Raw genomic sequence first — 25,739 nt, forward strand, 5'->3', positions numbered from 1 at the left:
AGATGTGTGTCATACACTTTAAAGTCAGAGAGTGGTGCACAACATTGTTTTTTTTTTGAAAGTTAGCTATTAGAATCTGTAAGAAGTACATGGTGAGTGTCTTAATTTACATCACTTATTAGCTCAAAGTAGAAAAGAACAACACCTATGTTTGTAAAATATGAATTCTTAATGTAGCAAAAATGTATGCCAAAATGCACACATGTCCATCAGTGCCTCCTTTTAATGCACCAAAACTGCAGTAAGAAATAACATTATTCCATGTTGTGCATTTTCTCCATCACTCCCATTTTCTAAGACAGCTCTTGTTTCTGTCTCACTGTATCTCTGAAAGATTTTTGTCATAATAGAAGAGCTAATGATACTCCTACCATCTGAAGAGAAGCAATAACCCCTAAAAGATGCAAGGCTTAACTACTTCATTAAACTTCTTTTAAAGGCATACAACATAATTATGAAAAAGATAACTGCAGAATTAAGTCATCATTTACTCCAAAATTTTCATCATCCTCAAAAGCATTGCTTTCCAGGATCCTGGATGCACTCTAGTATCACAGTTACTCAGAGCTGCCATTCTCTACAGCATTTTCCTTGTTTAACAATGTACATTATCTTCCTTCACCTCAGTATCCACTTCAGTGCCACACAGGAAGTAAAGCAGGTGGATTTTTTTGGTGACTTGGCCAAATTTTTCCTCATTAGTATTGCCACCTATATAGGGATATTAGCCACTCAACCAGCATAGAAAGATAAAGACCTGACTGTGGCCCAGGTAGCCCAAGTTCAATTAGTATCTTGGCTCACTGATGGAAAAGCAGAGGAAGGATTGGTGTGCCTATCCTGGGGGTTGGTGGAATGTAGGCTTCTCCATATGATGATCCTTGGTGGAGGTTGGGGTCACCATTGAATGGTATTTGTGGTCAGATGGTAGAAAGTGGGCCTGTCTGAGCTGCTGGAGGCATGGAGATTCATTACTTGCTACACATTGCATGTCTATCTAGACCATGCCAAGTACCACATAGTATGGGGGAAACAGGATAGGGCATAAATGAACCCCCAGCTCCTGACAGTTGTTAAAAGACTTGTAGAGCCACCAGTAGCCTGAAGATCCATGACCAGAATACTGGATAAGTTCTGGGGAGGTGGAAAAGGACTGAGGTGGTAGACACAGTACAGACAGGGAACAGGGGCCAGCAAGACTGAAGATAAACATATTAAAAAAAAAAATATATATATATATATATATATATATATATATATATATATATATATGAATACTAGTCAGTATTACCTAGTCACTACTGAGGCATCCCCTTAAAAATAGAGCATAGACTAGTTGGAGTAGCATTAGTTAACAAAACATAAATCAGTTAATCAATAAATACAGAAGTACATTTTAAAAGAGTAGAATAAGCCACGATCTTCCAAATCGTATGAGTTTGTTTGTGTGTGTAGTTTTGTGCCCGTGCATGTGTGTGTTTGCGCATGTGTGCACGTGTGTGCACGTGTGTGCATGTGTGAATTTGTGTTAATCCTACTGTGGTCTGACATCCTACCCAGGATTCATTTCTATACACTGTACCCAGTGAATGTTGGGATTGTCTCCTTCTCCCCCCAAGAGTCCTAAATGAATTAAGCAGGTAATCTGACAATGAATGAATGAATGAATCACCTAATTACCACAATCTTCTTCTGAATCGTCTATGAATATTACATAACAGTTAAACAATATATTTACTACTTTACCAATAAATGTTCTGAGTCAACAGATCTCTAGACAATCATTTTTGTTTGTTTTTTTATCAATTTTTTTGGCCAGTTAAACCCACTGAACAAACATTGCTTTTTAACGTGCAACCACAGAACACTGTCTGGTTAAGTGATGTGCTCAGAGTCAAACAGCAGTCAAATGAAGAAGGAAAAAAAATCAAATTCTGAACCGTGGGCATAGGATGCAGCTCATATATATCTGAGAGCATTAGTCTTCCTTGCAATTCAAACTGTTTCCAGTGAGATACCTATAAGATAAACTGCATTGTAACAAAGGAAGATCTGTTCCAGCAATGCGTAAACAATGCTTCAGTATATGTAGTCCAAAAATTGCTGTAAGATTGCTAAAGATAATCAGTCACACTTTACGAATTTGTGATTTTAGAAATATTATAAAATATTATAACAAAAGCTTATGAGCATCAGACTGTTTTTTGTGCAATAAATTACTCATTATAATTTTCCATCAGGGATGTTCCTCGAAATGGAGTAGAAGCAGTCCAAAGAAAATTTGCTTGCTTGATGGGTTAAGCATTAAGAACAGTTTCTTCAAACTTTCAGTGGCTTTGGATTTGTCGACTGCTGATTAATGACTGAGAAGATAAAGACCACTGATCTCAGTTATTGTAAGCAGAAAGGATAACCAGAGAGCTGGGTCTATATATGTAACCTCCACACATAGAGACTTGATCAGTATGTTACAAACTGGATCATTCCTGGGTTCACTCCTTCTGCATCACTGTATGAACTCAGTTTTTGAGAAAAGTAGCAGAATTAGCATAATACATTATGCAGATGATATAATTCTGCCAGCCTCCTTAGCATGTGTCAAATTAAAACAAGGGTTGAGCAGAAAACTGTACAGTTAGGAAAATGACTTTTTAAATTCAGTAAGCCGGTTGTGTGGTACAGCGAGATAATACCATGACTGTGAACTTAACAGCTCAGGATTAGTCAATGATATGAATGCTGTAGTAGCAGGCTAGATTAAAAGAGATTGACCAAAGCCAATCCTTTGGAGAGGGATGGCAGCTCAGCGTGTTGCAAAGTTAACATCTAGAAGAGGCTAGGTTTGCTGCTAACAAGTATCATAAAGCCCTAAGATGAGTGCCTACCTAGGCATTTTTTTGTAATTTCCTGTATCCCATCTTTTGTTTATATGAAAGACTTCTTCTTCTTCTTTCGAGTTTTCCCAGTTAGGGGTCACCACAGTGAATCATCTGTCCGCTCATGATTGGCAGTGGAGTTTTTACGGTGTCAAGTTGCCAGCCCAGCACCCAACCTTCCACAGAAGGCACACACATGCACACACTCACACCTAGAGCCAATTTAGAGTGTCCAGTCCACCTACTGCATGTCTTTGTGATGTGTGAGGAAACCGGAGCACCCGGAGGAAACACACGCGACCACAGGGAGGACATGCAGACTCCACACAGAAGATACCCCAGCTGAGAATCGAACTGGGGAACCTTTGGTGTGAGGTGGCAACGCTAACCACTGCACTACCATGGCCACCTGTTTACATGAAAGACTAACGGGTTACTATCAAAATGTCGACACCGTTTCAATGATAGACTACTTATATGAACTAAAATGTCATCAAATGACAACATTGAACAGTCACATGTATGACACATTCAAAATACTGATTGTTAAATGTCGATATTGTTGACATTTTAAAAATGTATCTTGACTTCCGGTGGCTGTCTACTCTCATTTGCAATGGGGCAAGCCCCACTGTACCCCACACACCTCCTGCTAATTATATATCACAACCCAAGATCGCACTACAATGAGGAAAAGGGCAAAGTTCCCAATCCCCTCTGTAGTGCAATCTCCAATCAAAATGTCAATTTCACAACAAAGAATGCACACTAGCATTCACTTTTGCAGGTTCGACATATTTCAAATCGTTATGATAACTTTGAAAACTGCCTTTCTGTAATCAAAGTTCGCATAACGGCATTCAAGATTTTGATTGTAAACCAAGACGAACACATATTGAAACATTCATTCATTCGTTCATACATATGCTCATTTATTTCCTCTTACCTATTTGATCCGTTTCCTGATCTCAGGGGTGTGGGAGTTTATCCATTCAGTCAGAGAGTAACAGGCAACTAAAACAGTATTGGTCTAGAAATGATATAGAATGAGATACTTTCTCTCTCTCTGTCACCCCCCCCCCCCGAGATGACACACACACCTTAGGAAAATTTGGAGTTCTTCAATTCACTTATATCATGTCTTCTGAATGTGGAAGAAAATTATGGCACAATGTAAAATTACAACTGGAGTCAGCAAAGACAAAACAGGCTTTTTGCAGAAATCAACATAGCCAGGAAATGACCAATAGATTCAAACACTTGGAGATGGCAGTGCTAATCTCTGTGTCACTGTGCTTTACAATGGGATGAACTTAAACGCTAATGCAGTATTAAGATGGAAATTTTAAAATGTGAGTAGGACTGAAATTACAATTAAAGAGCATACTGTTTTATTATTTGTTTGTTTGTTTGCTCAGATTTTTAACCGGGGTAGATTACTAATCAATACTGAGAGATTGTCAATGTAATACAATGTATACAATAAGGTTAGAGTAATGTAAAAGCTATGTAAGAATAGATATCCAACCAGTATGAGATATTCTTTACGTTATAAAGTTGTTTGAAGTTGAAATCAGCTGATGAAGTATGGAGAAGTTATATGCAATGCATACAAAAGAAAAAAATGTTGCGATATAGGTGGCATTAAGTTAGAATACTTAGGTAAAGTGGCCAGGGTCATAACATTAGGTTCCATCCATATTTTTATCATTTTTATTAGACCTGCAAATATATGAATAATTTACAAACTGAGGTGGGAGAAAGATCAATTTTATTACGTGTCCAAAGCTCCAAGTGTATTTATAAAGTGCCTAGCTCCCATAATACCCTTTGCAGGTTTCAGGTTATTCACCTTTTTCCCCACATAATAATGATTACCTTGTTTTGCAGATTCTTTTACAGATAGTTAAAGATCTCTTACATTGGCTCCAAACCTTTTTTCTCAGTAAGATTTTCAAGTGAACATAGAGAAATTATTTTTCATTCTGTTTCACAGGACAGTCCTTCTGTGATGTCACTTGGATACATCCTTCATGATGGCTTTATTCCTGAGGACAAAGTTGGCTATTACAAGAAGTAGTTTCCGATAGCCTCTAACCACACCCAACTGTCTACCAGGAAATATCTCAGAATTATAGATTTCATGGTTTCTTCAATTCTTATGTTTCTTATGCTCAGACTTTACTTGAGGAAAATCTAATGATATTTATTCATTTATTTATTCAGTTTTGTTTACCCCTGGTGAGCACTGCTCATATATGACCATTTACAGGCTCAGTTCAGGTTACGTATATAGTAACAACAAAAATATAAGATTAAAGGTAAAACTAAATTATATAGTGCAGTGACATAACATAATATATTTGTAACAAAATATAAATTCATATTTACCAGAAGGTTTAAAAAAAAAGTAAAATCAGGAGCATACAGTTCATGAGACAAGTGTTATAAGTGCATAAATTCATAGGTATGGATGAGGCTAGTGGCCTTTGCAGGTCATTTTAAGCTTAGACAGTTTCCCTTTTTGTGCTCAAAATAACCTATACAATTTGGTTATAAATTGGTCTGACCCATTCCATGGTCAATAATTATATATTACTCATATTAATCCTAATGCCCCATGCCAGTCTTGGTCAGGGCCCACTCTACCAAGGCTTTGACTACTTTTGTGGCTTTTTGGAAAGTTGATTGTAGTACTATACTAGAGCTAGTAAGTTAATCATATGTGCACACCTTTACCAAGCACTACAAACTACAATACGTATATAAGTCCAGAGCAGGGTTCGCATGGGCTATTCTCCAAGGGTTACAGGACTGTGATCTGTCACCATCCTCCCCTTTTTTAAGTTCTGATATTTGTCCCATATAGTTTAGGATACTGCAAGAGTGCTCTAATGATGAACATAATACAAATGAGTAAGAAAATTTACTACAACAGTCAATGTTCAAATAGATCACTGTTACAGTAACTATACCCTCTCTCCATCCCCTTTTGTAATTTTTCTGCCAGGTTGTGGGATTTTTATTATTACAGTTCCTATCTGGCAGGGCTCTAGTCAGCCCCTTCTGAAGCAAGAAAGCTCTGAAGTTTTGGTGCCCTAACAAATAACTTTATTCTCCTCTCCTCAAGCTGTGCATTGGCTAGGGCATGTGGATGGTGCCTAAAACTTTGAAAGCTAGCTGGCTGGTCTGGTCTTTGGCAGGACATTCAGTATAGCTTAAGCTACCACAACAGTGATCTACTATTATGGTAGGTCTGTTTATTCAACTGTACTTTATGTCTTGTAGTGATTCACTATTCCTCAAACTTCAGAATAAATATTTGTACTTGAAAAGTCAGCCACAATTCCTCCAAATCGCTCTCAAGTGCTTTGTCTCTATGCCAAATTTAAGGAAGTTCAGTGGAAAGAGAGTGGTGGGGGTCGGTGAGTGTGTGTGTGTGTGTGAGTGTGTGTGTGTGTGTGTGTGTGTGTGTGTGTGTGTGTGTGTGTGTGTGTGTGTGTGTGTGTGTGTGTATGTGTGTGTGTTTGCCTAGGTGTTCACAGTAGGGAGTTATGTCAGCGATCAAGAGCTGGATATAGGTGTGTGTGTGTGTGTGTGTGTGTGTGTGTGTGTGTGTGTGTGTGTGTGTGTGTGTGTGTGTGTGTGTGTGTGTGTCTGTGTGTGTCTCTGTGAGTCCATTCATGTGAGTAAAAGGATTGAGGTTGAATGGATGACTTTGAGAGGGGGATGTTTTTCAGTGTGTGCATGATTGAATGTATGAAAGTTTGTTGAAGAGTGGATGAGTGTGAGTTGCCTCTACCAGCACATGCCCCGGGATTCATGAAGCTCGGCACAAGGATGGCGTGTGCCTTGCGCTGACCGTGTGGCATAGAGATGGCAGCCTCCAGGTCCAACTCTTAACCAGTCACAACTGGTGTGCCACAAGACTCAGTCCTGGGACCCCCACTGTTTGCCATATACTTCTCAGAGGTACAGGCAAACACAGGTGGACTACAGCAGACTGTGTTTGGTGATTACTGCAAACTGGGGGCCATAATTGATAGTCCAGCTGTCACAGACATCCTTCAAGGGTCCTCACATAGACCAGCACAGGATGTCACTGTCATGGCCTCCAGTTGAAGGCCACGAACTGTATGGTCATTCCATGTTGGGAAAACTAAAAACCTACATGGTAACACATGAGTGGCAGCCACTTTAATACAGACTGGGTAATGGGTATGTGGGGACTACATTAGATAGTGAACTTTCCTTTGACAATCATATCTCCACAGTAATTAGGCCATCCATCTGTGTAGGCCATCTGATTACTTAATGGTTTGCATCTAGACATACTGAGGTTATTGTGCCCCTTTACTCATCACTCATCACTCATCAATCCCATCGTCGCGTATGATTACCCATTTGGGATGTACCTCAGAAGACACATCCAACAGCTGGAGTATCCACAAACATACCTCGCCAAGAGCATTACTGGCCTCAGACATGTGTCCAATGCTGCCAGACTGCATGAACTCTTGAATTACTCAGTGGCATCTCGTTTACTCAAAGATGATCTTTGCTGCCCAACAAAGCCATGTCCAAGTGAGGCTTAATGGATATGCTCCACCTATGGGAATCCATGTCACAGTGAGCCGCACACTGTAATGAGCTAAACCTTGCCACAACCACAACTGGAAGATGCTGGAGTGACAGATTCCTGTCACAGGTACTCCCCATGATTTGGAACTACATCCCTGATTACATTATACAGAGCTCCTCACTGACACTCCAGGGAGACCTTGCAGACTGGATGGGAACAGTGGGTACACTCCAGGGATCCCACAATTGGCTCTGTGCTGAGGGACAGTTAGTTAATCAATGGGGTGGAGACAGCAGACACATTTTGGCTAGGCTTATGAATGGCCTCGGGCAGTTAGGCATGTACCTACGTATGTACCTATGAACCTATACATACAGTATCAACACATGCTGATAGCTTAATTTACTATTCAGGTATTGACTTACCTTGTGCCAATGGCAGTTGTGTGTACAATAGTTGATGGCTGCCTATGTACGATGCACACACTAGACCACCAATACATGACAATTTACATGTGGTCATGTGTGTGTGTGTGTGTGTGTGTGCCATCCATTTTTACTGTGTGTGCAGGTGGAGAAGGGTGTCAGTCCGTAGTGGCCTACACTGTCAGTGTGTGCTATAAGTTCTCTCTTTGCCATGGCATGGGCATACTGGGAATGCCTCCATCTGCCTACTGGGGCTGGCACAGGTTGTTCGTGATTTGAGTCCCTCTGTGCCTGTGGTGCCCTTGGCAATGGTGGTGGGCTGTGAGGGCCTTCACCATTCTGTCCCTACTGCAGCTGTTTCTGCAGGATCATATTGTGTAGAATGGCACATACTATGATATGTGGGCACACATGCCTGGAGAGTACTGCAAGACTCCACCAGATATGTCCAAGCAACGGAACCATGATTTCAGCATCTCAAACACATGCTCTATGATGATTCCAGTTTGTGCGTGTGCCTCATTATGGTGTTCTTGCATGGGTGTGTTTGCATTTCTCATGGGAGTCATCATCCATGGTTCCAGTGTATAGCCAGCATCACCCACCAGCTGGCCATATGGGATGTCCCGCGATGCAAATACCTGATACAGCTGTGAGGCATGCCAGATGTGGGAGTCATGGTAGCTTCCTGGGCTGCCAGCACACACATCCATGATAATGCCCTGGGCATTGCACATGACCTGGCAGTTGATGGAGGGGTATCCCTTGTGGTTTATGTAGCGCCTACCCTGATCACCGGGTGGTAACTTGATGTGTATGTGCATGCAGTCTATTGTACCTAGTACCTCCGGGTAGTCTGTCACATGGTGGAAGAGATACATATTGCTGGCCAACACCTCCTGCATTTGGGGGAAGTATATCTGCTCATTGGCATGTGGTAACATGGCATCCAGGAACTGGTGGAGTACCCTGGATACTGATGCCTGTGAGACCCCCAGGATATCTCCAGCTGGCCTTTGGAAGGTACCTGTGGCTAGTATTCTCAAGCTTACACATACCTTTGTGTCCACTAGGATGGGTTCCCCTCTCTTATTTCTTGGTCTGAGACATGGCTGGCACAGCTCAACAATTTTCTGTATGGTGTCCCTGTCTACCCTACAATGCTCTACTATCTCCAGATCATTTAGCCCCTGGTAGATTACCCTTGGTCTGAACACTCTTCTCCTCCTCTGGTGCCTGAGGTGGTTGTCAGTATCATCCTCCACACCACTTTAAGTCTCCAACACATGCTGATGAATCAAAGCTATGGCAGCCCCTAACATGTACATTTTAAAAGTTCCCCATCTGTTTACACCAATGGTGCCGAGTGTTTGGGAATACACAAGTGTGTGTGAGGTGCTTTCACACTTTATACTATTGTGCTTTGGAAGCTGCTGATGTCATTGGGTGTGTATGTGCAATTCCAGCTGCAGGGTATCTTACTTATGGGTTTTACAGCAGGTACTGCTATTGTGAAGCCTTTGGTGTTGAATTACACTTGGCTGCCATGATTCATCTATTGCCCTTTACTTCACTTTTCAACCCAATTCCCCTCCCATTGTCAGGCATGCATCCAGCTGCCTGTTTTCTTGTTTTGTACTTTCCCAACTCAGGATTGTGTTGCGAAATGTGTTATGTAGCTGATCTACTGCAGGTTTGCTTTGTTCTGCTGTAACAGTTCTCTTTTCTTTGCAGTACGGCACCTCCCCTTTCCTGTTCTGCAGTTAGCTGTTAGCAGCCTTGTTAGCTGTCGTCAATGGCCCACTGTGAGTTCCTATGTGTTAATTACTCATTTGTACTCCAATTACCATGCTGCAGCATTTCCTTATTGTCTTTCCATAACCTTCCTGTTTCAGCTGTGGTGCGTGCCACGCGATGCCATTTACCGGGTTTCGAGCGTGTTTTCAGCCACGTTCACATGCACTTTCAGCCACCTTGTGTGCTCTCAAATAAGCAAAGCTATGGCTACTTCCACACTCCTATCTTGCGGCTTTGCTTAGCAACAGGCAACCCAAATTAACAATGCTCCAATGTGCTTACAGCTATGGTGGTGCACCCCTCTCTTGATGTCATGTTTACCTTCAGGTCACTCCTCGGTGTTGTACCGCTACACTGTGTGGTACATCCTTCTGCCGATGGGGCATTTGTGATTCAGTATTACTCGACTCATTTGCATGGCATTGACTACTAATTCCTAGTTACTGCGCAGAACACTGTCACAGACTCTTAGCAACCTTTGCACCATGGTTGTGGTATAGCATGCATGCCACTGACTATTATGGGGAATTCATGAATTGTGTTACATTGCAGTTTTATGACATATAAATATATTTCCATTGTAATCCCGTTTGCGCACTGCTGCACTGCAATTTTACTTTACGTTAGTGTGGCCATGACATTAAATTTTATTTTTTTATGTGTTGTGCATGTTTTTTTATGCCATTGGCTATATATTTAGTCACTGGCATTTATTAACATTATAATACATAAGTTTGGTCTGCTTTCATGGCTCCGATTTTATGTTTGAAAAATGTAAACCATTATTTTTGGTTTACATTTCTGCATGCTTACGCTATGCCTGCACCACTTCATGAATCACTATATACCTTAATTTGCATGCTACACTGCTGCACATGGGGTAATTAGCATACATGCGCTGGGAGCTGCACAGCTCTGGCATACACTGGTAGTGCATGTGGAAAGGAGCTCGTACCTGAATCGCTTGGTGGCCATATTTGGTGTTAGAACGCCAACTCCACGCCTGCGCCTGGTGCAAGCTTCATGAATCCCGGGGATGGACTGTCAATGTTAATTACTGCAAAAAAGTGCTTTTTAACATTGATATTAATTATGGATGATTTAGAGGGATGCAAATTAGCAGATGAAGTCTTCCTTATTGTAACTAAGCATGTCTCTGAATCACATATTCTGAAGTCGTTTAGACTGTACATACCTGCAGTAAACAGTTTACAGTGCCACAACCTGGGTCTCTGAATCCCAGTGATAGATTACTAATTTCAACACAAGGCATACAGTTGACCATCAATGTAATCTTTCACTGGATGGTAGGAGCATTTTCTGCCAGTATCTTAGGCTTGTTTAACAAAACCATGTTTGTACCATGTACCAAGTATCTAAAATGGCAAAATGCTACATACATATAACCATGGTTTCACTGCTATATGAATATTTGTATAATTTTATGTATTATGTATTATGTCAATGTCAGTTGCTTTCAAAGTGCAGAACATCAGAAGCGTATTTTTTAATTCTGTCTTCAATTGCTTGGATTTATTTTCAGTACTGTAACTGTAGTTAGCAGTGGATATGTGTGTGTGTGTGTGTGTGTGTGTGTGTGTGTGTGTGTGTGTGTGTGTGTGGGGGGGTGATGCGGCACCCATGAAGTGCTATTCTTCAGGAGAGATATAAGAAATTCTAAACTATGGTCCCTCAGGTCTCATCTGCCTGAATTGATGCTAGCTCAGAATGATATAAAGGCTCCAGTGATGTGCAGCATAAGAAGAAGTGTTAATTTTTTTAGCATTCTTTTATATTTTATTTTATTTCCTTATCCTCTGTTGATCTGGTTAATCACACTAAACTAGTAGCCTCTTTTCAGGGGAGACCTAAGGTAGCATTTATACTACTAGGGGAAAGTTGGCAAAGGCATCTGGGAACTTTCTTATCTTTTCTGTGGGTATCCTGGGAGATTTTCCATCCATCTGAGCTACCACCAGCTGAAGCACATGGGGCCTTGGTGTAACATCTCATCCACAGGATGACACAAGGAGTGCATCACCACCCTTATACTGCATGACAGTGTCAGCAGTTGATCTGCCTGATGTGAGAAAAGAACCTAGAGCCTTCTGCACCAAATGCAAGTGTGCTCCCTGTTGCACCATTGAGACTGCAATTATCCCATTGTACCTTTAATTTTACATTTTCATATATTATACATTTAACAGAGACACCCCTACCTCCCATTTCCACAAATAGTACAAAATGTCTTTCAGATAATCATTCATACATAAGTTCTAGTCATACAAAACAGTTTCATCAATCCTTTTATATGCTTACCATGAGCACATAAAATCTGGTTGTACTGCATATCCTTGGCTAGCTGCTTATTCAATTTTCAGCTTTTCAAAACAGATCAAAACTTCAGTCTGATAATAAAATCCATCTATACCTCTTGTACATGGAGAACATTGCTCTCTAATTCTTTATATATACAAATACAAATTTTATGAAGGACAGACTGATATTTTTGAGGTACAAATCCTGACATTCTGTGAACATCTGGGCAGTTGAGAGGCATGAATCCCACCTTAAACTTTGCAGTTAACAAGGCAACAATAAATGATGGCTTGATGTAATGTTATCACTTATGGTGCATAACTTTAGTGCCATGAGTAGGCATTCCAGTTCTATGCCAAATTCATCCTGTACAGTAATTCTGTCTATTGGGATGCCATGCAAGCAGCAACGGTGTTATGTTTTCTAAGGCCATTTTCTAATTTGTAATAAATCATAGCTTTACTAAATGCCTTCTAACAGTCAGAGATTAATAAAAACTTGATGCCTGAAAATAGTACTTTCAGATTACAGAAAGCATCATACTGTACAGCTAAGAGAAACTAAGCTACAGCATTCAGAATTGAATTAAAGAATGCTAGGATGATGCGTGAGTAACAATGTACTTCTATTCTAATATTAGGACACACATTAACACCTACAGCATCCTCATCACCATTACCATCACCACCTACAACCACAACTGAAACAAGCACAACCACAACAAGTGTCCCACCCTCAACAGCATCTTCGTCATCTGCTGCAGCAGGTTTGTCAAATAATTCTGCCATGATTTTGTAATAACTTGTTATGATTGTGTATTCATGGGTTTAATAAAAGGTCATGATGGTCATGTATCAAACCATGGTTATGTAATTTTCTCCTATTGATGACACAATGCTCTAGGCTGAGAGTTATTTAGTAGGTGTGATGTAATACTTCATGCTCTGTGGAGCCATTCTAAAGCTTAATACTGCTTTTCAACTGATGGTACCTTAAAGAAGAATGAATTCTGTACATTTCCATGAAATGTAGCTTTTTTAAAAAAAAATACCACTTACTTTGGATATATGTTTGAGAGCTATTATTTTTGGTTATTTTCACTGGCCAGTTCATTGCTTAACTCATTTACTGATCTCCATAGAAAGTAGTTAGCGGCAGAGACAATTACATTACATTTTATCTATTGCATATTCACAGAGAAATGTTAATATGGCTTGAATTGCAGTCATGTTGTAATGTACTCCTACCAAAAGTGATTGCAGCAAGGAATGTCAGGTCATGCATTTCAAGCTATTAGATTACTGTTTTATAATCTGCAATGTCTGAGGCTTAAGTGAGCATATATTTTCATTAACTTATCATTAACAGTGAGTACTTGATTTATCTTCATCTTTTTTATTAATAATCCTTGCTCAACAGAACATAACAACTCAGTTGTCAATTTATATAGACAGCAGATATGCAGTACAGCAAATGTGAATAAAAGCACACCAGTAATGCAACCATTATACACAGTGCTAAGATTAACACAAAACATTTAAAATGGCATCACTTATGCAAAGCACAGTGTACTGTGAATCTTGGGGATGTACCCACATCTTCACTGGAGCAAGTTCCATTGTAGCTGGCACCACTGCTGCACTCTAAAAGGCTTTTATTTGAACAAGCACACACTTTTATGTCACTTTTTTTTGCCCCCACATGTACAAAAGCCTTTTTAAATTATGTTGAATGATCTATTCTTGTGCCTTCCTAATTTAGTCCACAAATGACTTATTAACTGTCTTAAATGTGCTCCTTCTTCTGGATATACTTATGCACATTTTGTTGTCTCTGATTGTGTTACTTGTAACTGAATGCACAAGTAAATTAAGCTGCAATCTGATGTATTTCATCATGTGCTTTGTATCCTATGCATAACTTAAGTGTAACTGACCCATAAATTGTATTAACTCTGCATTCAGCAAAGCTGTAATGTACAATCTGTGTGGACTCCACTTTGTAAATACTCTTGTACAGAGTCTAACGTAAAATGTTCATCTTGATGTGAAATTATGCTCAAATGCTGGTTATCCAATAGATTTGTGGTACAGCACACTGTCTATGATCTGAAATCAAAAGAAATAACATCCTGTTACAGTAAAGCTCATGATCGAATGCCTCAATATTAAAAGCAAACAGCAGCAAGGTAGTTTGATGTGAATGGCTCTGTTCTAAGTATGCCAGAAAAAAAAAATTGGACTGCCACAAAGAGAGCAGTGCTCAAAGAATTGCACCGCAATTCTGCTAACATTTTGAAAGCTGTAAAATATCACACGCTAACATGCAGTTGTGAGCCAAAAACATACTTTGTCTGTAATTAACCAAAAACTTTGAAATCTGTTAGACATTTTGCATTACCATACTTTTTTTCTTTTAAGTAGTTATGGTACTTTGGGTAGCTGAAATTCTCAGTTATTACAAAGAGTTAACAATGCATCATCAATCATAATTTGCTGTATGTTCTTGAATCAGTTTTGTGAACACTTCAATTTTTGGAGGGTGGCATAACAGCTAAGGTCTTTACCTCCCAGACACAAGGTACAACACTTGATTATCACCTTTGGTAACTGTCGGGTTATTGCTTAGTGGCTGGTGCAATGGCTAAGATGTTTACGTCACAGTCACCAGATCAAGGGTTTGATTCTCGCCTTTGTAAAAGAAATTCACTAGGCTTAAAATGGCCCACAAAGGCAACTAGCCTAGTTTGAACCAATGCACGATAAATAATTGCAGGCACACACATGTGGGTGTGAGCATACACACACATAGAGCTTTGGCACTTTTGAAACTTAATAAAAGTTAATTGTTTTCTTTAGTAAGGACACACACTGTAACTCTTTTAAAATTAAGAGGCATGCATACCTCTCACACTCAAAGTTCAAGAAATCCAGATAAAGCCTAAAATAGTAGGGGCAAAGGCTGAAAAATAAGGACAGGGTTTAAATGTTGCTCTTAAAAATGGCAACATTTCTATAATGACAGGATTTATGTTAACATGCATTTTCTGCCTCCCTTAAACCCAGCTTAAACAGGTTTATTACATTATTGTTTATTACATGTAATAAACAAAATGACAATAAATATAGTTAGAGACTTTTTTACTTCAGAAAATGTATACTAATTCACATTCTCTTATACTGTCAACATCTCAAATTAACAGAACTAATATTTTAAGTGTCTCTGATTACTTCTGGGTTTGTCCCTGATTCTGTTGATATTTTCTTCTTAGTAAAGAGCTATGATAAAGTCTGAAACTCAAATGTAACTCATTATTCAGTGACTTCAATCCCATCCCCATTTCCCTAGATATTCTACAGCAAGTTTAAATAGTAGACAGAGGAACTATATTAGATAAAAAAAAAATATATATATATATTGTAATTAAAAAAAAAACAAAAACAGACTAATGCAAATCAACATAACAGGCAGCCCATCATATACATGCAATAATGCCTTCCAGGGTGTGTGTTATTGTGTAATTATACAATGTCTTCCTATTAATATTCGAAAATGTGCATGCTGATTGGCCATCCCAACTAGCGTGCCTGTTGTAAATCCCACAATATACCAACGGAAAAAGGTCCGGTCGCCCAGACTTTTTTCCATTGATATAAACTGCCCAAAGCCTTTTTTTTTTACAATAAAAAAAAAAAGAGAGAAAAAAACGGAGCAACCTTTCTTTTCTCTGTTGCTTCCATTTCAAAACATTGATTTACTGGGTATGCATGGGAATGCAAGTCCCATACACATGCGCAGTACATCAAAACACAGAAGCAGCATACCACAACCGGCGGAAGAACAGCAATCCGCCATTATACAAAGACATTATTTAAGAAAAGTAAGTATTTTTTTTTAATAATGTCATTGTATAATAGCAATAACCAACTTTGTGGTTGTTGTATATTGAAGATTTACCCACGGTTGCCTTTGTTTAATCATTCGGGCTTTCCCCTCGTGATTAAACCACATCAACTGTGGGTAAATCTTCAATATACCACATCATGCCATGAGTTATTGCGTAAATATACAATAATACAATAACACACACCCTGGTGGGCATAATTGCTTGCTTAGAACAGCTGGGAGGTGAAAGGAGGAGTCCAAGTGTCCCTGGAGAATGGCCTAGCAAAGCCTGACCTAGACCTGGCAAAGGAATCTAGTTTGTACTGCTTTGTAAAAGTATGTACAGAAGACCAAGTCTAGAGTCCAATCCTTCCCAGAAACAATAGATGAAATAAAGGCCCTGGCAGAATGTGCCTTCACCTTGCCAGGATGAGTTCTGTCTTGGTGGGAACAGCAAAAGGTAAAAGATTGAAACAATCATTTGGAAATAGTCTGCTTTGACATGGGTTGTCACTTCTTCATACCTTCACAAGAAAATAAACTGATCAGAAGTTATGGAAGATTTTGTTCTATAAACAACGTATCTGAGTTATTTATAAACATGTAAGGTGTTAAGTATCCTTTCTTCCTCATCCATGTGAGAGATGTATGACACTTTGGAAAAGACTATGCAAAGATAAGTAAGTTGTGTAAAGATGGAAAAATGTGGACACCCTGTAGCCTTCAATGGGCTATATCAGGTGCTAGACACATTGCAAACACTCTTAGGGCAGTAGAGGGTAAGTCAGAGAGCTAAAAACTGGATCCAGACACAGAAAACATTAAGCAATGTGTAAAGTATGGATGAATAGGAATATAATGATATACATCTTTTAAATCTAAGGTTACTAAAAACTCAAATGAGAAAAAACGGGTATCAGGTTGTGAAGTGAAAGCATTTTGAATTTGAAGATTATCACACACTGATTTATGAAATAAAGATTCCAAACTGGACTCCAGGTTTCTGGAAGGGATAATGGACTGCCAGAATGGGAGGGGGGCAATGTCCTTTTAATAGTCAGTCTTACTTATTTGGTTCTCCTTTGATGTTAGGGGTTCCAGCTTTCTTTCTGGAACCTTCTTGCCATTATTTTTTCCTACCAGCATTCTGATGAGAGTGTTTGTTTTGTTTCTTGCCAAAACAAGATGAAGGAGCTGCCCTCACATAAAAACACAAACCACAAAACACCTTAATGGAGGTTCTCAATAAAAATCTACCCAAACAGCAGAGATCTCCAAGGCAGAAACGCACTTGACAACCACAACACAACACTAGACATGAGACACATAGCTCTCCTAAACAGTGTGCCACTCAAGCAAAGCCCCTAAGGCAAATCAGCATTCCCAGCACACTAGTCATAGGTGACTCCATAGCGAGGTACATTGATGTCCCACTCACTAGGCTGAATAAGGAGAAAGTAACAGTCAGCTGCCTGTCAGGTGCCAGGATCCGCCATATAACCCACTCACTCAGCTCCCTCAGCAACAGGTACAAATATGACTCTGTCATTGTATATGTGGGTGTGAATGACCTGAGAAGTACCTCCCTGGACTACATGAAAAGAGACATGGAGGAGCTCTCAGATTATGTAGCCCAGGTGGGTATATCCCTAGCCCTGAGCAGCATCCTACCATCACCCAGAATGATACCACAGTACAAGCAGTAAATGATTGATTTCAACAATTGGCTAAGTTTCTGGTGTCATTCTAAGGGGATCCAGTATCTGTCTGCCTGGGATGACATGATTGACAGACCTCAATGCTTTACCAGAGATGGCCTGCACCTGTCACCTCTGGGCTTCCAGATACTGGCCAAAGCTCTTGCCACCCCTATAGTGCCTTTTTAGGCAATGTTCCAAAGACCAAATTACCACCATAACAGTTACAAACAAATGCAATCTGAGTGGCAAGCTCCTCAATGCTAGAAGTCTAAATCTCAAAATGCACTCACTCGAAGCACTCCTTAATATGGAGAACATCGACATTTGTGCTGTAACAGAGACCTGATTCAAGGCAGCAGAAAGGACCCCTGCACTACCAGGCTATAACTCGTTCCATACCTTTCAGCCCCAGAACTTGGACTGAAGCTCAAAGTTGGTGGTGTTTCCATATTCATAAAGGTTGCACACACCTCCAGACTGGTAGCCCCACATAATGCATCACTGATACTTCAGGTGCAGCTAACATTGGGCAAGACAATGATTCAGATTGTAGCCTGTTATAGGTCCCCAACCATGACCCAAGAAACTCCCTCCAGGTTCCTAAGCACCCTGGAGAATATTAGGGTCCAGCCTAACACACTCATACTGGGCAACTTCAACTACCCCCTCCATTAACTGGGAAAACTACTCATGTACTAATACACTTGCCCAACATTTCCTGCAATTCATTAATTCCAATGCTCTAGACCAGCCCATTCTTAACCCCACTAGAGGTAGCAACATCCTTGACCTGGTCATTACTAAGATGGGTGACCATTGCTCTACGCCAATAATCAACTCCTCCCTGGTTAGATCCGGCCACAAACTAATCACCTTGGAAGTCCACATCCCTCCCATCCCCCACCCCCCCGCAAAGGTAACCACCGTGAATAATTTCTCTGAAGCTAACTTTTGGCTCCTAAGAACAGAAGTGCCTAACTTCACGGCACCCATGCAAATGGAGAATAGTCGTATGACCACCAAGTCATACACAGATGCACTGTACAAACACGCACACAAATGCATGGATCTTGCCATACCTAACAGAACCAAGATGCTCTCCTCCAAAAAAAAGGAAGCCAATCTCGTGATCCCCGGCCACAAAGAAACACCACAACAGAAGGGAGAAACTGATGCAGAATAAGGTGAAGTCCCAAGACTCGAAAAACTCCCTTATCAGCCTCAACAAAAAGTTGAGATCCCTTATCAAATCCTCTAAAGCTAGCTATGAAAACAGAATTGCAGCAGATAGTAAAGACAACCACAAGGCCTTCTATAGTTATGTAAAGAACCTCCATGGCAATACCCAGATTTGCTCTGAGCTACTGCACAATGGTACCTCCTATACCAAGCCAACAGATATTGCCAATATACTGGACGATAGATTCAGTGCGAACTTTACCTCTCCCACCCAAAGGACCAATCACAATACCAGTAGATTGCCAGGCACCCAGTATTACTGCTGCACAGGTTAAAACAGCACTGTCCAAGGCCAAGAATACAGCTACTATGGGACCTGACAACATCTCTGACTGTGTTTTACATGAACTACAAATTGAACTGGCATCTCACCTGTGTGCCCTGTTCAATCACAGACTCACCTCAGGCTTTGTCCCTACTGAATGGCGCACTGCTATAGTCATCTCTCTCCACAAAGGAGGAGCCACTACAGACCCTGGGAACTATCACCCCATTAGCCTGACAAGTCTGATATACAAAGCTATGGAATGCATCATCATGGACCTAATAAACAAAGATATAGGAATCTCCAAACTCTGGATCCCACACAGTTTGGTTTTGTGAAAGGTAAATCATGCCTGCTCAACTTGGTCAACTTCTTTGAGTCAGTCACCAAAGCTGTGGATAAAGGCAAGGTGGTTCATACAGCATACCTTGATCTGGCCAAGGCCTGTGATACCATTCCCCACTCAGGAATCATAGAAAAACTCACTAAGCAAGGCATCAACCACTATATCACTAGGTGGGTTGCAAACTAGCTCACAGATAGAAACCAGTGTGAAAGTAGCTGACTCCAAGTCAGGCTGCCAACCAGTCACGAGTGGAGTCCCACAGGGATTGGTTCTGGGTCCTCTCCTGTTTGGTATCTATTTTTCAGAAGTCCAGTCCAACATGAAGGGACTTTGGCTGACAAAGTTCACAAACGATTGCAAGTTGGGAACCATTATTAACTCCCCAAGTGATGTTGACATCCTACAGAAAGGCCTCACTGAGATCAACAACTGGTGTCAGAACCATGGCCTTAAGCTCAATGCCAAAAAATGTGCCATTATCCCCTTTGGGAAAAACCCATTTCCCATGAACTACCACATCAGCGGTAGTTCACTGAACACAGGAGTTATAAGAGATCTGAAAACACAGGTTGACACAACCTCTCTTTTGACCACCACACTGCCACTGTGGTCAGAAAGTCATTCTGTGTGGCACATCTCATTACAAAGGGATTTGCATCCAGCAGGAAAGAGGTCATTGTCTCCCTCTACTCTTCCCTCATTAGGCCAGTCATCGAGTACAATGCCTCATTTGGCATGTACCTCACTAAACACCTGCAACAACAGGAGAGGCCGCAAAAGTACCTCACAAAGAGGATCCTAGGCATTAAACACTTGTCCTATATGGACAGACTAAAAAAAATCCAACTATTCTCTGTCTCATATCACCTACTTAGAGGTGATTTCTGCTTTGCTTATAAAGCCATGTCAAGCCAGCTCTGTTAGAAATGTTACATCTAAAGAAATCCCAATCCCTCCACACCACATGCTCTAGAGGCCTCAACCTCATTACCACAATCAACAGAATGTGCTGGAGGGACAGGTTCATAACCCAAAGATTGCCCATGCTATGGAATAGACGTCTCATGCATGTCAAACAGAGCACCTCACTGGCCCTCTTCAGAAGAAATCTTGATGAGTGGATGGCAAATAGTAAATTCACCCCAGGGATCACTCCAGTGGCTCTACTTGACAGAGGCACTAGAAACTAAGGTTGGGTGGCACCATGCCAAGGTAATGCTGTGGGCTAGGCTTGTAAAGGCTCCAGGGCCATTAGCCTAGTACACACCTATCAACCTATGAAACTCCCTTGGAAAATCTAAAGTAGGAGGGATGAAGAATATGAAATTTTCCCAGAATCAGCTAACCTGTCTTCTGACACTTTTTGATAACAGAGTTCAAAGATCAGTCTTCCCACCAAGGCTACTGGCATACAGTATATCCAGAGTCAACAAGAATATATCCAGCAGATGATGTAAAAAACAATTTTAATAGAAAGGATTAGTGCTTTCACAAATGTGCTTCTTCAGATTTTAGCATTCCTCTTGCTTTCAGAATAAGTGAGAATAAACATTAATGCACGCACCTGACAATTCATAATTCTAAAAATCAAAGTCGCAGAAGTATAAACTTATTTCCCAAAGTTATCAGTAGTTGTGCCATCCTTATCAAAAAGAGATGGATTAAAAATAGTCCAGCTGCTGCCAAACATTTTGTTAATTAAATTAATAGCTACTGGTTCAAGTTTGGGGTAAGTGTATAAAAACGTGAACGTTTTCAGGAAACTTGTACATTCTATCTGCTTTGTTAAAAACAGCTAGTTGGCTATCAGGGAAATCACAGGCTATGGCAAACATATCCTACAATGTTGAGGGATTGGGGAGGTAGGTGAAGGTTCTGGGAATTCCAGTTGTAATAACCCATGGTATTTTCTGTGGGACTGATAAAGTGCAGTGTTGTTCATTGAGGACACTAGCAAATTCTGGAAATAATCTCAGGGGAAAGGGAATCCCTCACATGAAGATTCAGATACCATACTGACCATTGAATCTGAATCAGAAATCTGAGGAGAATCCTGCATATAATAACCACCAAAAGAAACCACAAAAGGCCATGTAAATCTCCACACAAAGAGACTAATTTTAATAAAGAATAATAAAAACACTCTAGCTCCTCGGCTGCAGCAGCCTTCAAGTTGTAAAAACACATTAAAAATACACCTTGTATACATCACACAAAGCAACAACATGTGATTAATTACCCAAGTCAACAATTACATATTTAAATAATCATTAATTAAGGTATCTCCAGTTACATTCAGCATTTAACCTAGAAGGAATTAAAGTGCCAAATTTCAATATATAATTGATTCCTTATAAAGTAACTAATGTTTTAATGTACATTTTCACCACATTTAAGTACAACTTGCTCCAAAATTGTTGCTTTTAACCCAACTGTATTACTTTGATGTTATGAATGAAACTGTAATAAAACTGAGCTTTCACATCTAAATTTTTGAATACCCCTGATGTGTTCTTACAATCTTATTTTGAATGCCCCTTTGCTTCCCCCACACAAAACATATCACGTGGACATTTAAGTGCATGGACCACCCCCTCTGTATTGCAAAAATACCTATTCACTGAGTTAAAACCATAGCATTATTCTTAAAAAAAGACTTTACTCTATACTGACAAGTTATACATCCCCCACAGGGAAAGGTACTGAGAATAGGCAAATCTTGGTACAACCTAGTAGTAAGTAACTGAAAACTGCTTTGTACTATCATGGCTTTAATACTTCTACCCTGCTTATATGAAATTAAAGGAAAATTACAGAGCTTGGTCACAAAATCCTGTGACTGTAATAAGAAACCACAATAATACTTCACAAGATCCACTAGTTGATTACAAAATAAACTGCAAGTAGTGGCAAAATATATCTTTTTTCCATTAATGTCATTCTCCACTTGGGGAAGTCTCATAACATTTATAGGGATGTTAGTAAAATTTCTACTCCTTTTACCATCTCCAGTTTCCCCCATAAATTTTGCTAAAGATTTTCTAACTTCACACTGATTATATCTCCTAGACACAAATATTTCCATAGTCCTCTGAGCCTCCCTACAAAAATCAACTTCATTGTTACAAGATCTTTGCAAACACAAAAATTCCCCATATGATAGGGCAGACAGCAAGTGGAAGGGATGACAGCTTTTGCCGTGTAAATACTGTCCTCCATCATCAAATGTTCTGTATACCAATGTTCTAATCTCTCCAATATCACAACACTTCAGTTCCAAATCTAAATAAACTATGTCTTTGACACAGTGAAGTCCATCAAAGGTCAAGCCATATTTATTCAGTTGTAGATATTCAACAAATTCCAAGACTTGATCCTGTTCTTCAAGACATATACAAATCAGGTTGTCTGTATATCTGTCATACTGTACTACATACTTGCTAACAAAAGGATGTTTATATAAATGCTCCATTAAAAAAAAAACATAAATAAATTGGCATACATAGGGCAAAAGGTGCCTCTATTGCTTTACCCTGTAACTGTTGGTATATAATATTATCAATTATTCCAAATAATTATTAAATAAAAAAAAGTACCCATTCAATAATACCGACAACAAAAGGACTATCTCCCAAAAAGTTATACAGAGTTTGAATTCCATGCATATGCTTAATACTATTATGCAAGCTGTTTATGTCTAAATTTACCCAATACATCCCTGATGTCCACTGTAAACCAGAAATTTTAGAATGAAAATCTGAAGTGTCTCTAATATATGACTGGAGTTTAGAAGCAAATGGGAATAAATATTCGTGAAATAACAACCCAGTATTGTGTAAAGAATATTTACATTCTGATACTATCAGGCGTCCAGGAGTTGAGAAAAAGTGTTGTGTATCTTAAGGAGAGAATAGAATGTAGCCATAGTACAATCCATCAATAGTAAATCACTTTTCAGTGTCTTCCTTACAATAAATAACCCAGTCTATATGCCTTATTCATTAATTCTTCACAGTTTTAATGCCTCTTCAAATACTTCAATTGTAACTTTTTCGTACGCATTCTCATCTTTATGATGCTTTTGACACTTTTGTAGATACTGAGTGTAATGCATAACTACAGTCGTATTATCTTTGTCAGCGGGTTTAAACACTAATTCTCTATTCATCTATACTTCCTTTGGGGCCTCCAATTCTGCTTTAGTTAAATTATACAGAACTGATTGTTTATTATTCATATAAACTTTTTATAAGCTTTTTCCATCGCATAATTTAACATTAATGGAAACTGCTGAATCTTCTCATTAAGAAATGGTGGTAAAAATGTACTATTAAACTTAATACTACTAGTATTAAGCAAACAATATGCATTAACACCAAAGCCCCCCCCCCACCACACACACACACACACAAGAAACACATGAATATAAACTATCTTCAGAATCATCATCATAAGCATAATTGTGCTGAATCAAACTCTTTAAAACTATCAGTCTCTACCACATCTACTAAAGCAGCAAAATAATATTGCATTAAATGAAGCCTTTGAACAAGATGAAAAAATTCACATTTAAAAATATGCAGTCGAGCTAAGACAGTAGGTACAAATTTAAGTCCCAGATTAAGCACTGCTAATTGTTCATATTTTAATCCCACACCCAACATATTATCTACCATAGTCATAATCCTGCATATGTCCCTTTACATTCCCTTCAGATTTTAAATCTTGAACCTCTTCATGAAAAGAGGTCCTGAGCCATTCCCAGTAAGTTAGTCTTGTCCAAAGTGTTGCATGAGAAATAAAATGTTTAGTTTTCTTTTTCCTTCATACAGGAAAGTTGAGGTAAACTGAACTAATATTGCAAACAACAGCTTCCCTAGACATGAGCACAGCATTCTGGCTAAGCAGGGGCACATTCCCTGCCACTTCTAACAAAACTGGTAAAAGTAGCAGTCCCTTGCCCACTGAGGGGACCCCGACAGCCACAGAGGATAAGACTAACCCCTGGTCCATACTGGTTGTAGGTACAACACCAGAGGGATCCGTGGATAAAGATGAGTGGTTAAAGCAACCAGCTTTGGCCACATTCATGTCACCTGCCTGTGGCTGAGGCAAAGGCTGCTTAGTTAACATTTTCTTTTTGTGTCTGCAAGAAGGTTTGACTAAGGGGCTGGTAGTTTGTTCCACGGTCAAGCTGAAAATGGGGCTTGTTTACAGGGGTATCATAGCAACAATAATTGCACAATAGCTGTAGGAAAGTTGCACAAAAGTAATTTCTTCCCAAAACAACACAGTAGAAAGCACTTTAAATACTTTTCTCTGATACCAAAAGTAAAATAATCACAATTTCCCCACAGAAAAAGTAGTTGAAACAATTTTAACAACTTTATATCACAACATTTAAAAAGTGTGCTCCCATTTAAAAAGAATGTAACAGTGACGTGAAAGTCAATACAAACTCCAATTTAAAAAGAATGTTAACAGTGATGTGAAAGTCAATACAAACACTTTTTGCACCACACCCAAACTTATCAGTTGAGAAACATAGAAGGATTTTCTTACCACCTTGGATGCATTTTGGTCAAAGGCTATGTTACTATCTACAAGAGTTCTCAGATCCCTGACCAGTGAATCAACTTTTAAGGGTGTTTTATTGATGATGTAGTTATCTGGGGCGGCTGACATTCCAAAAGGTACTACAATGCATTTTCTGGTATCGAGTTTTAAGCCATGGCTTTGGCACCAAGCATTTGCCTGTGTTAGACCTTTCTTAAGGGTGTTCTCATCCTGGGAATATTCAATAAATGACCCCATTTTACAATCATCTGTAAACCTGGGCAGCCATAGGCCTTTTCCATTGACTTTGACCTCCAAGAAGTATATGCCAAAGAGGCACAGGCCCAGCATGGGACCATGAGGAACTCCACTGGTGACCATCCTATGTATGGATGTGGCATCACCATTCCTAACTTCTTCAAAAGCATGCTGTCCAAACTAAAAACCTCATCAACAGCAGCCAACCTACTCCCCATCTATTTCTTGAAACTCACAGCAGATGCTATTGCTATCCCAGTCTCCACTCTCATAAACAGATCAATTGTTGAAAACTATGTGCCCAAACTCTGGAAAATATCCAATATGTTACACCCATACATAAAGGCGGGACCTCCACTGAACTTAAAAACTACAGACCCATTGCTTTACTCTCCCCCCTGGCCAAAATCCTAGAAAAATGCATCCATACCCAGATGCTAAACTATCTCCTAAGACTGCAACATCCTGTCACCTACTCAGCATGGTTTCAG

The 25,739-nt window shown here is 39.6% G+C and overlaps 1 protein-coding gene across 1 annotated transcript in view; it reads left to right on the forward strand.

Annotated features, from left to right (window-relative positions):
* LOC122801335 (integumentary mucin C.1-like) overlaps window positions 1-25,739 on the forward strand; it is a 742,183-nt gene that overhangs the window by 458,287 nt on the left and 258,157 nt on the right. The window contains exon 7 of the mRNA XM_044070874.1: window positions 12,640-12,765. Coding sequence (XP_043926809.1) covers window positions 12,640-12,765 — 126 coding nt within the window. The remainder of the gene's footprint in view (window positions 1-12,639; window positions 12,766-25,739) is intronic.

Source organism: Protopterus annectens, chromosome 4.part1 (genome assembly GCF_019279795.1).
Source record: "Protopterus annectens isolate FY-2018-M chromosome 4.part1, PAN1.0, whole genome shotgun sequence".
In the NCBI taxonomy this organism is placed as follows: Eukaryota; Metazoa; Chordata; order Ceratodontiformes; family Protopteridae; genus Protopterus; species Protopterus annectens.